Genomic DNA, 13,510 nt, shown 5'->3' with positions numbered 1-13,510 from the left:
TGATTGGTGTTATGAATGGTGCTCTACTCTTGTGATCGATTTTTCGTTGGACGTTGTTACATGTGCAATCTTTAGTTTTGAAAAGTTTATCTTTGACCAAGTCCTTTGTCATCATGCTATATATTAGCCCCAATTGCTTATCCTTATATGATTGATGCGCGACTCTCAACCAAGTTCGGGGACTTAAAGAGTCTAAATTCAACATCAACTCCAAATTGTATAAAGAGAAGCTATATGTGCCAGGTGTCAACCTGTTATGACCCATCAAGCTAGCGAAGTATCGTTCTTCCAAGCCTTCTCTAGTTCATGTACTGTGGATGCATGACGACGAGTGATAAAGAAAGATGATTTCATACAATGGTTTTGAAATTTAAGTTGAATGAATCTGAATGTTTAAGTTTTTGTGTTGACTAAAATTAACTAGATATTTTTTGTTTGTTAATGTGATTGATAATTGTAATTTCGATTTTTATTTTCTTAAGACTACTTTTTTTTTAATTATATTTTTATATAATTAAGATTATATTTGTTATTTTCTATGAGGACTACTAAATTTTTCATATTTTAATCATTATTAATTGAGTTAAAATACTTAAAATGATTACATAAATTATTTAATAATTTAACATAAACGGATATAAATCTGTAAAAATAAAAACGGCCAAATTTGGATAATTTCAAAAACAATTATTAAATAGTCTAATTTGATTCCCACAATTATTTTTAAAAATAGGATGAGTAAAACAACATGGTTTCGACACGTACACGAATTGTCATGAATTCCTACAAAAAAAAATTAGTCCCGATGAGCCTATTGAACAATACACACAACATTTGATATATTCTCCTACAACTGCAAAATCAAAACCTAGTCACTGTCTGACGATTCGTGATGGACCATTTTGTCCTTCCGGAGAGCTTCCAACTTTGGCCCAACGGCAAATTTGACGACCGATTTTGCCAACCTTACAGGATTCACAACGTTCTTCAGACTGGCCACGTTGGAAGCTGCGTCTCCGAGGGCACTGAGGGACTCCATTTGGAGGCTCAAACGCTTCCCGGTCTTGCAGAAGAACGCAAAGCACTCGCAATTGTTTTCAGTAATGCTGAACTCTCCAAACCCACCATTGTCCCTGGAAAACATAGACTCTGCTCGTTGGACCACCGCGTTGGGATCGTCGCACTCGTTTGTACTGCAAGCCCCGGCAGCGTCGAAGAAGAAATGAGACGAAGAAACGCCGTACTTGAAGCGATATAGCCCGTGGCCGCGGCTGAAGCACTCAAGGCACGTCTTGATCGCTCCTTTGTCTCTTCTCTCGTCGTAACCACACTCTTTACAAGCTCGTTTCTGTTCCGATAGTAATACGCTTTCGTCGTGCGTTCTGTTGAAGTGGATGACTCTCTCGTCTCCGACGTAGATTCCGTGGTGGGAATAGAAATGGAGGTTTCTGTAGCTGTAAATGTGATCCCCCATTTTGAGATCGCTTTTCTTTACTTTGTTGGAGTGAAGGAATAATAATGACGACATGTAGTTCTTTCTTTGTTCTTCTTCTTCAGCTTATTTTTTAGGGGAGAGGGAAAAATCAATTTGAGAGAAAGCAAAATTGGTTTGGTGGAGTTGTGAATTCGGCTCTCATGGACTATATGTAAGTCTTTCTTGTCTAAACTAGGACTCATAACTTGGGAAACGTGTTCATTGATTTTTTGAAAAGTTCAAATCATATACAGGTTTGAAAAGTTTCACAATGTTGACTTTGTAAAACCGATGTAGGGACTTCATTAAGTTTGTTTGTTTTTGTTAGTCCTAACTCCTAAGATCCATTTGAATTTACTTCCCGAGTATACTTTATTAAGTATATATCTAATTATTTGTTTTTAATTTTTTTCTTTATATATACAACCATATTTTGTTAATTTTTATTTATTTATTTATTAGTCAACTCCTATTATATTGAAGGTGAAGAAATTTCTCTTCCAAAAAAATAGTTAGAAAGAATAGTCAATACTATGTTGATTTATTATACCCTTCAACTCATTTAGAGTACGTCTGCTGGAGTGGTGGCCAGAGACTCGTCAAGGAAGGCTCTCAGAATTGCTCAGCATCTTCTTTTGGTTGAAAGTGATAATTAGACACTGTGTAGGACCTTGAAAGATGGTTTACCTTTGTCCTGTGTGGCAACTATTTCCTTTGTATCAGATTATTCTACATCTTTATTTGTATTTCTTGACTGTTCTTTTGTTTGGGTTCGTAGGAATTCGAATACGGTGGCCCGTGAGATATGTAAATGAGCACTGCAATAATCCTGAGTTTCCGGATTCATTTCTCAATATACAAATATTGAATACAATAGACCGTATCAGGTTTTACTACAATACCACAATCGATAGCTTCCAAGAGCCTGATTTGCAGTACTATATCGGATCTCTTGATGCCGATTTTCTTGGTAAAATAAACAAAACAAATTAATGGATAAATACCATGAAATACGTATGAGAATAAGAGAATATAAGGTACTTGTGTTACTTCCTATACAGTAGATGTTATGAAACTTTTCGAAATTGTAGATGTTTGAGCGTGAATCACGCATGAGATGCGCTTTTTTTTATAGTATCTCTTGCACCTTGAAAATGTCTTAAGGTCTCAAACAAAAATACCGCAAGATATGAGAAGCCTGAATTTGGACTACACAAAGTCGCAATGAAATCCGAACGTAGGCAAGAATATCAAGCACTAGAAAGCATTAAGAACAATTCATATCAAGCAATCCATAATAATGAAGCAAACAATAATTATCAAACCCTAAAGAAGCCCTACTATTATCAATCTCGGCTACATCGCAATCCCATAAGAAACTTAGCCTCTAATTGTGTTCATAATCAACGCTTAACATAACAGAATAATTAAAAGCAATAAAATAAATATTGAAAGCAAGAGAGAATTCATATTAAATAAAATTGATGTTCAACAATAATTTAGAGCAATGAAATAAATAAAAGAAGAGAAGAAAGAAGAACGAATGAATTCAGACAAGGGGAACTCGTCGGGTTGTCAATTCCGTTGAAGAACGCATTTTTCCTCTTCCAAAGACTCTCAAGAACAACCAAACAATAAAAGAAAAACTTAAACAAAAGGGAAGATGTGTTTTTGAGAGCTTAAAGTCGAATGTATAGGTCAATGGGTGATTTTCGGAGCATATTGGGTCTTTGGAATGGTTCAAATGGCCTAAAACATAAAAAAACGGAAAGAAAATCCGTCAAAACCCGAAGGAACGCACGGCGCACGTGTCGAGGGCTCGCGGCGCGCACTGGTAGTCGGGAGGTCCGCGCGGTGCTTCCAGACGCGCGCGTTGTCTTTGTATCGGCCGTATCTTCTTGCTCCGATGTCTGATTTTCGCAAGTAAATATGCGTTTAAAAGCTAAGAGATAGCTCTATCAAATGGTGGAAAAAATTTATCCAGAATCATCACTTCAGGATCTCAAATCATGCAGAAGAAGACTCCATGTTTCTTGATTAGCTCTAACTCGTCTGAAAAATCTTCAAATCATCCCAAAGTTACTCAATTTATCTCAAAACACTTTTATATCATGATAAACCTCTAACAACAAAGAAAAACACAAAAAAGGTATTAGAAACACCTAAGGATTCACTTCGATTCAAGTTCGGAAACGAGCAATTTGTACGTATAAAACGCATTCATCACTTGCGGTGTAGACAATCTCGAGTATAATGACCGAGTTTTCCACACACATAGCATCCCCCATTGACCCTCTTGGACGCGGACTTGTTTCCGAACGCGGACTTGCTGGAATGCATGAACTTCTTCGAGTCTTCTTTTGGAACCCGAAGAACTTCCTTTGTCATTCCACTTCCTCTTGCCTTTCGCACTCATCACGTTGACTTAGAAAGTTCAGGTATCCGTCGTCCTCTCTCTCATCCTTGATTTATCCTCGAGACGAAGATGTTTTTGGATTTTCTCCAAATAGAAGTTCTTAGTGTTGTGAAAAAAATTCTTTCGATAGCCTTTCCACGAATTGGGCAACTTCGCAATAATTGCGCCAACCTAGAAAGTCTCAGGAATATCTATCTTCACGGCTCTCAATTTGTTGACAATAACTTGCAATTCATGCACTTGAGCATGTATAGGCTTATCATCAAACATCTTGAAATCAAAATAACTCGAGACAATGAACTTTTTGATACCCTATTTTCTCCGCTTTGAACTTTACCCGAGCGCCTTCCAAATCTTTGTCGCCGATGGATTATAGGTGTAGATATCATAGAGCCGGTCGGAGAGGGTGTTCAGGATGTTGCCACAGCACATCAACTCGTCCTCTTGACGCTTATTCCGGTCCGCCTTGAGTTCTTCATAATCTTTCTCCGTCGGATCCGGGATGGGCTCCAACGTCGGGTCCAGCACGTAGAAGATCTTCATGGCAGTGAGGAAGAACCGCATCTTGTCTTTCCAGTGGGTGAAGTTGGTTCCGTCGAAGCGGTCAAACTTAACGAAGTCCTGGTTCATCACTTTCAGGCTCCTCAGTTGCCGTCGCATAAGATACTATAATATTGTTATGAAACGCTTCGAAGTTGTAGACGTCTGGACTTGAATCACGTATAAGATGCGCTTTCTTTAGTATCTCTTGCACTTTGAAAATGTCTTAAGGTCTCATACAAGAATACCGCAGAATACGACAAGCCTGAATTCGGACTGCACCAAGACGCTGAGAATTCTGAAGGTAGGCAAGAACGATTTCTGAAAAAAAACATGTTAGAGAGAGATATATAAAGGTACGAAAACAAAGTGACGAATTCCAGATACCCAACGGGGTCTATATAGGAAATCGTACCTGTTTGCGAAAACGACGAACAGCCGTACCTGTTCGTTTGAACGACAGTTATGGTCGCAAACGAATGAGTCCGAGCCCGACGCCGCGCTTGTGCAAGCAACGTGCGAGAGAGTGACAAGTGGCACTCTATAGGCTCCATAGCATTTAATAATAGTTATTGATTACAACATATATAAGGAGCTCAAATCCTTAATATTTGTTCCATGTGACTCTTTCTCACACACACACATTCTCTCGTCCACAACACACTATTTTGTCTTTTAGTGAACAATAAATAAAAATAAATAACCACCATTTATTAAAAGAAAAATCTTTTAATTATATGGCTTTTCTAACAGTAGATAGATCACAATGTTCACAATGTTCATCTTCGGCACGACGAGGATTTTGGAGACTGATTTTACAAACCTAAATGGATTCACAATGTTCCTCAGCCTGAGCTCATGGAAAGCAACGTCTAAGAAGGCTAGCCCATACACCATTTGGTGTGCCAACCGCTTCCCGGTCTTGCAGTAGAACGCAAAGCACTCGCAATTGTTTTCAGTAACGCTGAACTCTCCGAACCCGCCATTCTCTCTGGCAAGCATCGACTCCGCTCGTTGGACCACCGAGCTTGGATCGTCGCACTCGTTTGTACTGCAAGCCCCGCCGGCGTCGAAGAAGAAACGCGACGAAGAAACGCCGTACTTGAAACAATACAGCCCTTGGCACGTCTTGGTCGCTCCTTTGTCTCTTTTCTCGTCGTAACCACACTCTTTACAAGCCCGCTCTTGTTTCGGTAATAATAGACTCTCGTCGTGTGTTCTGTTGAAGTGGATCACTCTCTCCTCTCCTACGTAGATTCCATGGTGGGAATAGAAATGGTGGTTTCTGTAGCTGTAAATGTGATCTCCCATTTTGAGATCGTGTCTCTCTATTTTGTTGAAGTAAAGGAATACTATCGACGACATGTTTTTCTAAGCTCTCGCTTTTTAGCGATTTGATTTGATTTTTTGTTTTTGTTTTTTTAGAGAGAGATAGAGAGTGGATATGAGAGAAAGCAAAAAGGAGTCTGTGTTGGAGTGTTTCTGAACTCGTACCTCACATGGTCAATAAATACGAGGTCACATACGTATTTGGGAATACAATTCTACTCTGAACAAGCACACGCGTACACTCATAAATACAGCTTACAAACTCTTAGTCAACGCTCGTAACACTTGGTTTGGTGGGGTGGTACAGATGAAAAAACTGATTTAAAAAAAAAAACATGAAGAACAGTAATAACAATATAAATATGGATAAAAACAACAACAGCAATAACATTAACAAGACATATATTGCGACATAATTATAAACGTAAACGTAGAAACTAAAAACATTTATAAAATTATGAGAAAATCATGATAAATAAATAAAAAAAACCTAGCCACTGTTGGTTCAGTAACGAGCCACATCGGTCAACGCTTTATACTTGGCCCCCAACAGCAGGTGGCCGACTCGTGAGATGAGCTTATGGGGTTTCATTAGGTATTCCAAGTACTTGATCTGGATGGAATACTTCCTGCCAGTCTTGCAGAAGATGGCGAAGCACTCGCAGTTGTTGGTTTTGAGATTGTACTTTCCGAACCCTCCATTGGCTTCGTCTTTGTCTCTGTTGGCGAACAGCGACTCTGCTCGCTGGACGACCTTGTCGGGATCGTCGCAGGGGAAGTAGCTGCAAGCCCCGGCCCTGTCAAACAAGCAGCGCATCATAGATTTGTCGTACTTGAAGAGGTTTAGCGAGTGGCCACGGAGGAAGCAATCCACGCACGTCTTGATCAGCTCGTGCTCTCTTGTCCCGCCAAAACCACAGTTTTCACATATCGATTTCGATCTCGATTTCGGAAAAAATGACAGTTTTTTGTCGAGTAAACTGTCGAAGTGGATCACTCTGTCGTTCCCTACGTAAATTCCTGCATGGTTGTGTTTAGAAGGAAAAATAAACAGACGCACGTGTCAGTGTGAGATTCTCAAGCAGGCCCGGTCCAACCATTAGGCCACTTAGGCAATTGCTTGGGCCTCATAATATTTGGGGAAAAAAAGGCCAAAATTTGACGTTGAAAAGTCAAAATTTAGAAAGAAAGAAGCATCATTTCATGCCAATTTAACCTAATTCTTTTAGACTTGTTCTGCGTCTGAATGCAACTGAAGAAATAGAAAGAAAGAGCATATGATTTGAATTGAAAAAAGCTTGCTGGTGAGATAAAATAAGCGGCGTAATTTATTAGACTATCACAAATTTGGAAGAAAAAAAAATAGATTCTTTCTTTCCTTATTTTTTGTTAGATGGTTTGATTTTTCAAGGTTTTTTTTTAGACACTTGTGATTTAGTTAGATTGATTCTTTTTTTTTTTCCCCTTTTTTTGTGTTAATTTCCTTCTAATCACATAGTATAATTTGAAAATATGCTTTGGGATAGTTTAAAAGGCCTAATTTTTTATTTTCGCACAAAGTCTATAATGTATTAGGCAGGCCGGTATTACGATTGAAGAATATTTTTGCTCGATTTTAACGATTAAGAGAGGATACACGTTAATTATCGCACTAACCATGGTGGGAATAAACATGGATCTTCCTGTAGCTGTAAATGTGGTCTCCGGCTTTGAGCTCCCTTTTCTTGATTTTGTTAGCGCCAATGAAAAATATCGACGACATATTTTTCTATTTCACTTTTCTGGATTTGCGATATTGTAAGTAGTCGCCTGGATATATATAAGAAGTCGCTAGGTCTTCTTTTTAATTATTATTTATTATACTTTTCTGGATTTGCGATATTGTAAGTAGTCGCCTGGATATATATAAGAAGTCGCTAGGTCTTCTTTTTAATTATATTTATTATTATCAAATCTAGGTCTTCTTTGCAAGTATGGTATTTTTCTTCGTCTTCGCGTAAGTCTTTATGGTCACTGGCCATGCTACTTGCTATATTTTCTTTTCTTTTCTTTTTTTCTTTCTTTTTTTTTTTTTGTTCGACTCAGTTCACATTATCTCTGCGGCCCTTCCTAAGAAGTTATATCCACTTATTTATGCTTGGAATTTTCTATGCAAGGCCTTTCGGAAGTCTGAACATGCTTGGAAAATTCCTAGCATAAATGGGCACAGAAAACTCATGTCTTAACTTTATTATCGGAGGCGGCTCAACCTTTTTTAGAGGGCCTTGGGCGATGGATAAAAAAAATACCCTTTTTTTATCAAAATATTTATGTTAATATAAAATTGAAAACTTCAATTTATAATTATTAAAAGTTAAAAATGTAATTACCAAACTATACTAGAATTAAATTTAATTATATCATTGTAATATATTTTTTACATATAATATGTTTTTTTTGTAAACACAAATTCATAATTTAAAGTTTATATACATAAGCGTCTTAGGCCTAAAAAATATGGAATGATGCTTGTCATTTGTAAAATTGTAAAAGGCATGATTCTATATTTTCTTGGAACAACACTAGGACAAAAATCGTCATCCGGTGCGACGATTGTCGCACCGAATACTTCATATGTCGCACCTAAAAGTTTATTAGGTGCGACGGCGTCGCACCGGATAACCCGTAGCAAAAGGCATTGGGTGCGACATGTCGCACCTAATAAGTACACCTTTAGGTGCGACACTTTCAGGTGCGACAATGTCGCACCTAATGCCTAAGCTATTTTCCTGCCAAATTTATTAAAATTGGCGGGTATATTTATATCAGGTGCGACAATGTCGCACCTAATACCCTTCCCGTCATTATATTCGGTGCGACATGTCGCACCAAATAGGTTATTTTAATTAAAAAAAATTCACAAAATTATAAATTAGAAAATAAAATCAAAATTCATCTATAATTAAATAAAAATTAATTAACAACATGTGTAAATTAGAAATGAAAATAAAATTCTTTATTAAAAATACAAATCCGATTCCAAACAGGGATAACGAAGATTGGATTTCTGGAAATATTTCTTAATCAAGTTTGCCTTACAAAGTCTGAAACGCAGCCTGAAATACACAACAAAAGAAAGCCAACAGTTGGGGAAAACCAAAAGACAACAACCGAAATTAAGCACATAATTAACACAAAACATTAAACGCGAATTAAGTGCAGTAAATGACATTTTAAGGAGCCGAAAAATTGTTGCCGACAGACTCGAAAAGCGTTCCATGTAGATAACGTCCGTAGCTTCGAAACGAATGGCGCCAATAGCAAAACTAATGCTCGAGTCAACCGGTGCGCCCCCTCAAAGTCGCGCGTGCTTGGACCGTTTCTCAAATCGTTCCAAAATGTCAAAGCGTGTTCGATGTGCAATTTAAAAAATTTCAATTTCAATTAAGTTAACTAATTAAATCACATAAACATTTCAATTTCAATTTCAATTCAAATAATTACGATAATCTAAAACTAAACTAAATTAAACATTTCAATTCAACTTAACTAACGTAATTACTAAGTAACAATCACATAAATATTTCAATTCAAATAATTACGATAATCTAAAACTAAACTAAATTAAACATTCCAATTCAACTTCACATAAACTTAACGAATTAACCTCACCAATCCAAAATCTCACCAATCCAAAATCTCTAACCAATCTAATCAAAACATGATTTTTAATCCTTACCCAAGCATTAAGAACCTCACGTTTCAAAAAAAAAAAAATCAAATCCAAAATAAATTCCTAAACCACATGGCCAACAAAACAAATTCCGAGACCAAAACATCAACGAGGGGAACCCATACCTCGTCGCGGGGGTCGGGCTCAGCTGAGGCGCGCGGCTCGGGTCGGGTATGCGCCGGTTGGGGCGGGGGGCTGGTGCAGGCGGCGGGGCGGGGGAGGCTGGTCACGGTCAGCGGGGCGCGGGGCTGGCTGAGAGAGAGAGAGAGAGAGAGAGAGAGAGAGAGAGAGAGAGAGAGAGAGACAGAGAGAGAGAGAGTGAGATTGAGAGACGGTGAGACAGAGAGAGAGAGGGGGACGTACCGGAGCGAGCGGGGGGCTGGTCCAGGCGGCGGGACGGGGCAGGCTGGTCACGGCCGGCGGGGCGCGGGCGGGGCGGGGGGCTGGCTGAGAGAGAGAGAGAGAGCGACAGAGTGAGATTGAGAGACGGTGAGAGAGAGAGAGGGGAACGTACCAGAGAGAGAATCGGATCGCGAGAGACGAGGCGTGGGGTTGAGAGAGACGAGTCGAGGTCGAGTTGCAGAGAAGCTCGGGTTGAGAGAAGAGTGAATGAGTGAAAGAGAAGAAGAGGCTCGGGTTTAAAAACCCTAAGACTATTGGGTGCGACATTGTCGCACCTAATAATCATATTAGGTGCGACATTGTCGCACCCAATATGAAATCCCAGATCCAAAAAATTTCGGAGGGATTTGGCGGACAACTTTAAATTTAAAACCCATTGGGTGCGACATTTGTCGCACCTAACGGTATTAGGTGCGACATTTGTCGCACCTAAAGGTATTAGGTGCGACAATTTCATATTAGGTGCGACAATGTCGCACCGAATAACACTAAACATTAGCGAAATTTTTAGTCATCCGGATGAGTATCCGGTGCGACATGTCGCACCGAATATGGGCTTAGGTGCGACATTTAGGTGCGACATGTCGCACCTAATACCCTTCCGCACCAGAAATGTGAATTTGTAGTAGTGCAAGCTTTTGTTTTATTTTTTATTACTTTTTCAAAAGAATTAATTCATAATAGCATGTATAAATGTATGTTTATGTATATTTTCACACATCTATTTCAGTTTTATATGAGTGCAGTACGTGAGATTTTCCTAACTCTACTTTTTCGATTTATATATAAAGTCCGAGGGCCTTTTTTCTTTATATTTTTTTTTATTGAAGTATGTGAGCTCCTATTTTTTTACTATTGAATATGGGCTTTATTTCTGAAGAAGACCTGTTGCTTTATTTCAAGTCAACTTGAAAAAATGTGCCTCCTAAAACAAATATCCGTTGTACATAAAATATGGGCCTATTATATATATAGAAGAACAAAATACGGGCCTTGCTCTGAAGGGGGCCTGGGGCGACTGCCCCACTCGCCCCACCCTATAACCGGGCATGTTTATTATCATTATTTATTTATATTAAAGAGTTTTATTACAAGGCCTTTCGGATTTCTGAACATGCTTTATGTGCTTTTGAATCTGTACTAATAGTGACTCTTTGTGGACGAGCCTGAAAAATGCTAATTAGGAGCATTTATTAAAAATTGGGTAATTTAGTAAAATAGCCAATTTAAACGTTGAGAATTGTTAAATAGCCAAGGTTTGGTAAGTATTAGGTAAATAACCACTGCCATATTAAGTCACGTCATCATTTATGATTATTTACCTAACATTTACCAAACCTTGATTATTTAGCAATATCAAACGTTTAAGTTGGCTATTTTTCTAATTTTTTGTTAAAAAATTATGGTTCTTGGTGGGGGTTACCGTTTGTTGTACGTTCTAGTTGGCATTATTTTTTAGTGCAAGTTATTGAGGAAAGATATCGGTCTTCATGCTTCAGCTTTTGTCGAGACATCATTCTTCTCGTGCGCAGAATGTTAGGGTTCCTAGACGTGCATGATCGGCAGATTGGGAAACTAATTGTTTTTGGTTAAGAGCGGTGTTATTCTTCAAACACTATCCAGAAGACTGAGTGTTTGTGAGATTTGAGTTTTGTGTTTACGTGATTGAAATTTTCACGTACGTTGAGATTGAAGTCAACCAAGCATAGACGAGTGCTTGAAGAGTGGAATTGTGAGGGGTCTCAAAATTCAGGGGGAGTCCCTGGTCTTGGTAATCACTCGTGGTAATAGTTTCTAGGACATTGATATTTGTTGTATTCATATAAGTCCTATTTGTACTATTGACTACATTATAATGAAATCATTTCCACTGGTTGTGAGCCCCCAGACGTAGGTGACGTTGCACTGAAATGGGTAACCAATTTGTGCATCTCTTACTCTTTCGTACTCTTTGTTATAAATTCATTATTATTTGTGTTGAAGCAAGTTGTCGGACACATTGACTCAACATTGTGAACGACATCGTGTCTTCCTTGTTAAACAGAATTTCAATTGGTATCAGAGCGGGCATCCAAATCTTAGGGTGGTTTCCTGGCTATTTTATTCTGTTTGTCTGTGATGGATAGTTTCAGAGAAGGAGGATCCGTAAATCGTCCTCCGGTACTTGATGGGACCAACTATGATTACTGGAAATCTCGTATGGGTGCCTTTATGAAGTCCCTCGACAGCAAGACTAGGAAAGCTGTGATTCACGGTTGGGAAGCCCCTGTCACTATTGACGATAAAGGCGCAGAAACTGGCCTTAAACCTGAGAAAGACTGGAGTCCTACAGAAGATGAAGCAGCATTGGGTAATTCTCATACTCTCAATGCTATCTTTAATGGGGTTGGAAAAAATGTTTTCAGGATTATAAATACCTGCATGAGCGCTAAAGAAGCATGGGAGATTCTTGTTGTGGCCTATGAAGGGACCACCAAAGTGCATAAGCAGAAGCTTCAATACATTACCACAAACTTTGAAGCTCTCACTATGTTCGAAGATAAATCTGTTTCCGACTTCAACGTGCGTATTCGGGATCTTGCTAATGAGTCCTACTCTCTCGGAAAACCCATGACGGATGAAGATTTGGTCTAGAAAACTCGTAGGGCTCTAAGCCCAAGATTCAAGATGAAGATCACCACCATTGAGAAGGTCCATGACCTGAAGACATTGAAGTTTGATGAACTCATGGGATCCCTCATGACATTCGAGCTATCTCTCCCCAAGATTGAGAAGAAGCATAAATGAATGGCTCTTAAAAGCTCTATCCTTAATCAGAAAGAGCACGTAAACTCTGACTCGGATAATGAAATTGATGAAACCATTGCCATGCTTGCCAAGAATTGTAGTAGGGTTATGAAGAGATTTAATCAGATGACCGGGAAGAATGCTCCTCAAGATGTCAAAGACAACTTTCAGCAAAAATTCCAGGAGGGTGTGAACTTTCACAGAAATGGCAAAGGTGGAGATCGCATTCACAACATTGCTGGACAAGGGAAAGGTATTCAATGTCATGAATGTGAAAGGTATGGACACATTCAGAAATAATGCCCGAACTTCCTGAAAAAAACAAAAAGAGGGGTTACAATGTCACTCTTTCTGATGAAGAAGAGGAAGAGAGTGATTCTGACCAGATAAGGAATTTTGTTGCTTTTACTGCTACTATTCCTAATCAGATCACTGAAACTCATACTAATGCTGCTAGTTCCTCAAATATTAATGATATCTCTGTTGATGAGGATGAACTGTCTGATGATACTCTTAAGGATGCTTATAGTGTATTGCATACTAAATTGGTTGAAGAGTCTCAGGTTTTGGACAAGCAAAATGATCTTATCCTGGCTCACTGAAGACAAGGAGAGGCTCTTGGAAACCATTGTTGAACTAAAGCGGGAAATGAGCCGCCTAAATGGCGAACTTGACCAGATGATTAAATCCGTCAGAATGCTGAACTCTAGCACCGACAGTCATGAAAAAATTCTTACTGCTGGAAAGCCTGCAAAGAATATGAAGGGGCTTGGTTATACTCATGGTGCTTCCACATCTATGACTACTTTCGTTCCCCAGAAGTCTACTTCCCAGATGCCTCGCAACATGT

General features: G+C 38.8%; 3 protein-coding genes across 3 annotated transcripts; 1 reads left to right on the top strand and 2 right to left on the bottom strand.

The window, feature by feature from the left end:
- Positions 1 to 703: 703 nt before the first annotated feature.
- Positions 704 to 1,587, bottom strand: LOC149379532 (protein LEAD-SENSITIVE 1-like). The gene has a single exon (XM_089604412.1). It carries the CDS (start codon positions 1,526 to 1,528, stop codon positions 869 to 871), a length of 660 nt encoding a protein of 219 aa, XP_089460538.1. The 5' UTR covers positions 1,529 to 1,587; the 3' UTR covers positions 704 to 868.
- Positions 1,588 to 5,948: 4,361 nt separating this feature from the next.
- Positions 5,949 to 7,680, bottom strand: LOC149379531 (protein LEAD-SENSITIVE 1-like). The gene is made up of 2 exons (XM_089603483.1): positions 7,416 to 7,680; positions 5,949 to 6,779 (listed from the first exon to the last, which is right to left on the bottom strand). Exons 1-2 carry the CDS (start codon positions 7,519 to 7,521, stop codon positions 6,265 to 6,267), a joined length of 621 nt encoding a protein of 206 aa, XP_089459609.1. The 5' UTR covers positions 7,522 to 7,680; the 3' UTR covers positions 5,949 to 6,264.
- A 4,311-nt stretch (positions 7,681 to 11,991) lies between these two features.
- LOC149379530 (uncharacterized) lies at positions 11,992 to 12,507 on the top strand. Its single transcript, XM_089604029.1, has one exon. It carries the CDS (start codon positions 11,992 to 11,994, stop codon positions 12,505 to 12,507), a length of 516 nt encoding a protein of 171 aa, XP_089460155.1.
- Positions 12,508 to 13,510: the final 1,003 nt, after the last annotated feature.

Source organism: Urtica dioica, chromosome 12 (genome assembly GCF_054948205.1).
Source record: "Urtica dioica subsp. dioica isolate 48M chromosome 12, U.dioica_male_clone48M_v1_H2, whole genome shotgun sequence".
Classification (NCBI taxonomy): Eukaryota; Viridiplantae; Streptophyta; class Magnoliopsida; order Rosales; family Urticaceae; genus Urtica; species Urtica dioica.
Note: the sequence above shows the minus strand (reverse complement) of the source record. Positions and strands in the feature narration are given on the sequence as shown.

Excerpts from the sequence above, each read along its gene's own strand:
- LOC149379531 (XM_089603483.1), bottom strand. The coding sequence starts at position 7,521 with ATGTCGTCGATATTTTTCATTGGCGCTAACAAAATCAAGAAAAGGGAG. Across the intron at positions 6,780-7,415 it reads CCATGTTTATTCCCACCATG|GAATTTACGTAGGGAACGAC; the intron begins GTTAGTGCGATA and ends ACAACCATGCAG.
- LOC149379532 (XM_089604412.1), bottom strand. The coding sequence starts at position 1,528 with ATGTCGTCATTATTATTCCTTCACTCCAACAAAGTAAAGAAAAGCGAT.
- LOC149379530 (XM_089604029.1), top strand. The coding sequence starts at position 11,992 with ATGGATAGTTTCAGAGAAGGAGGATCCGTAAATCGTCCTCCGGTACTT.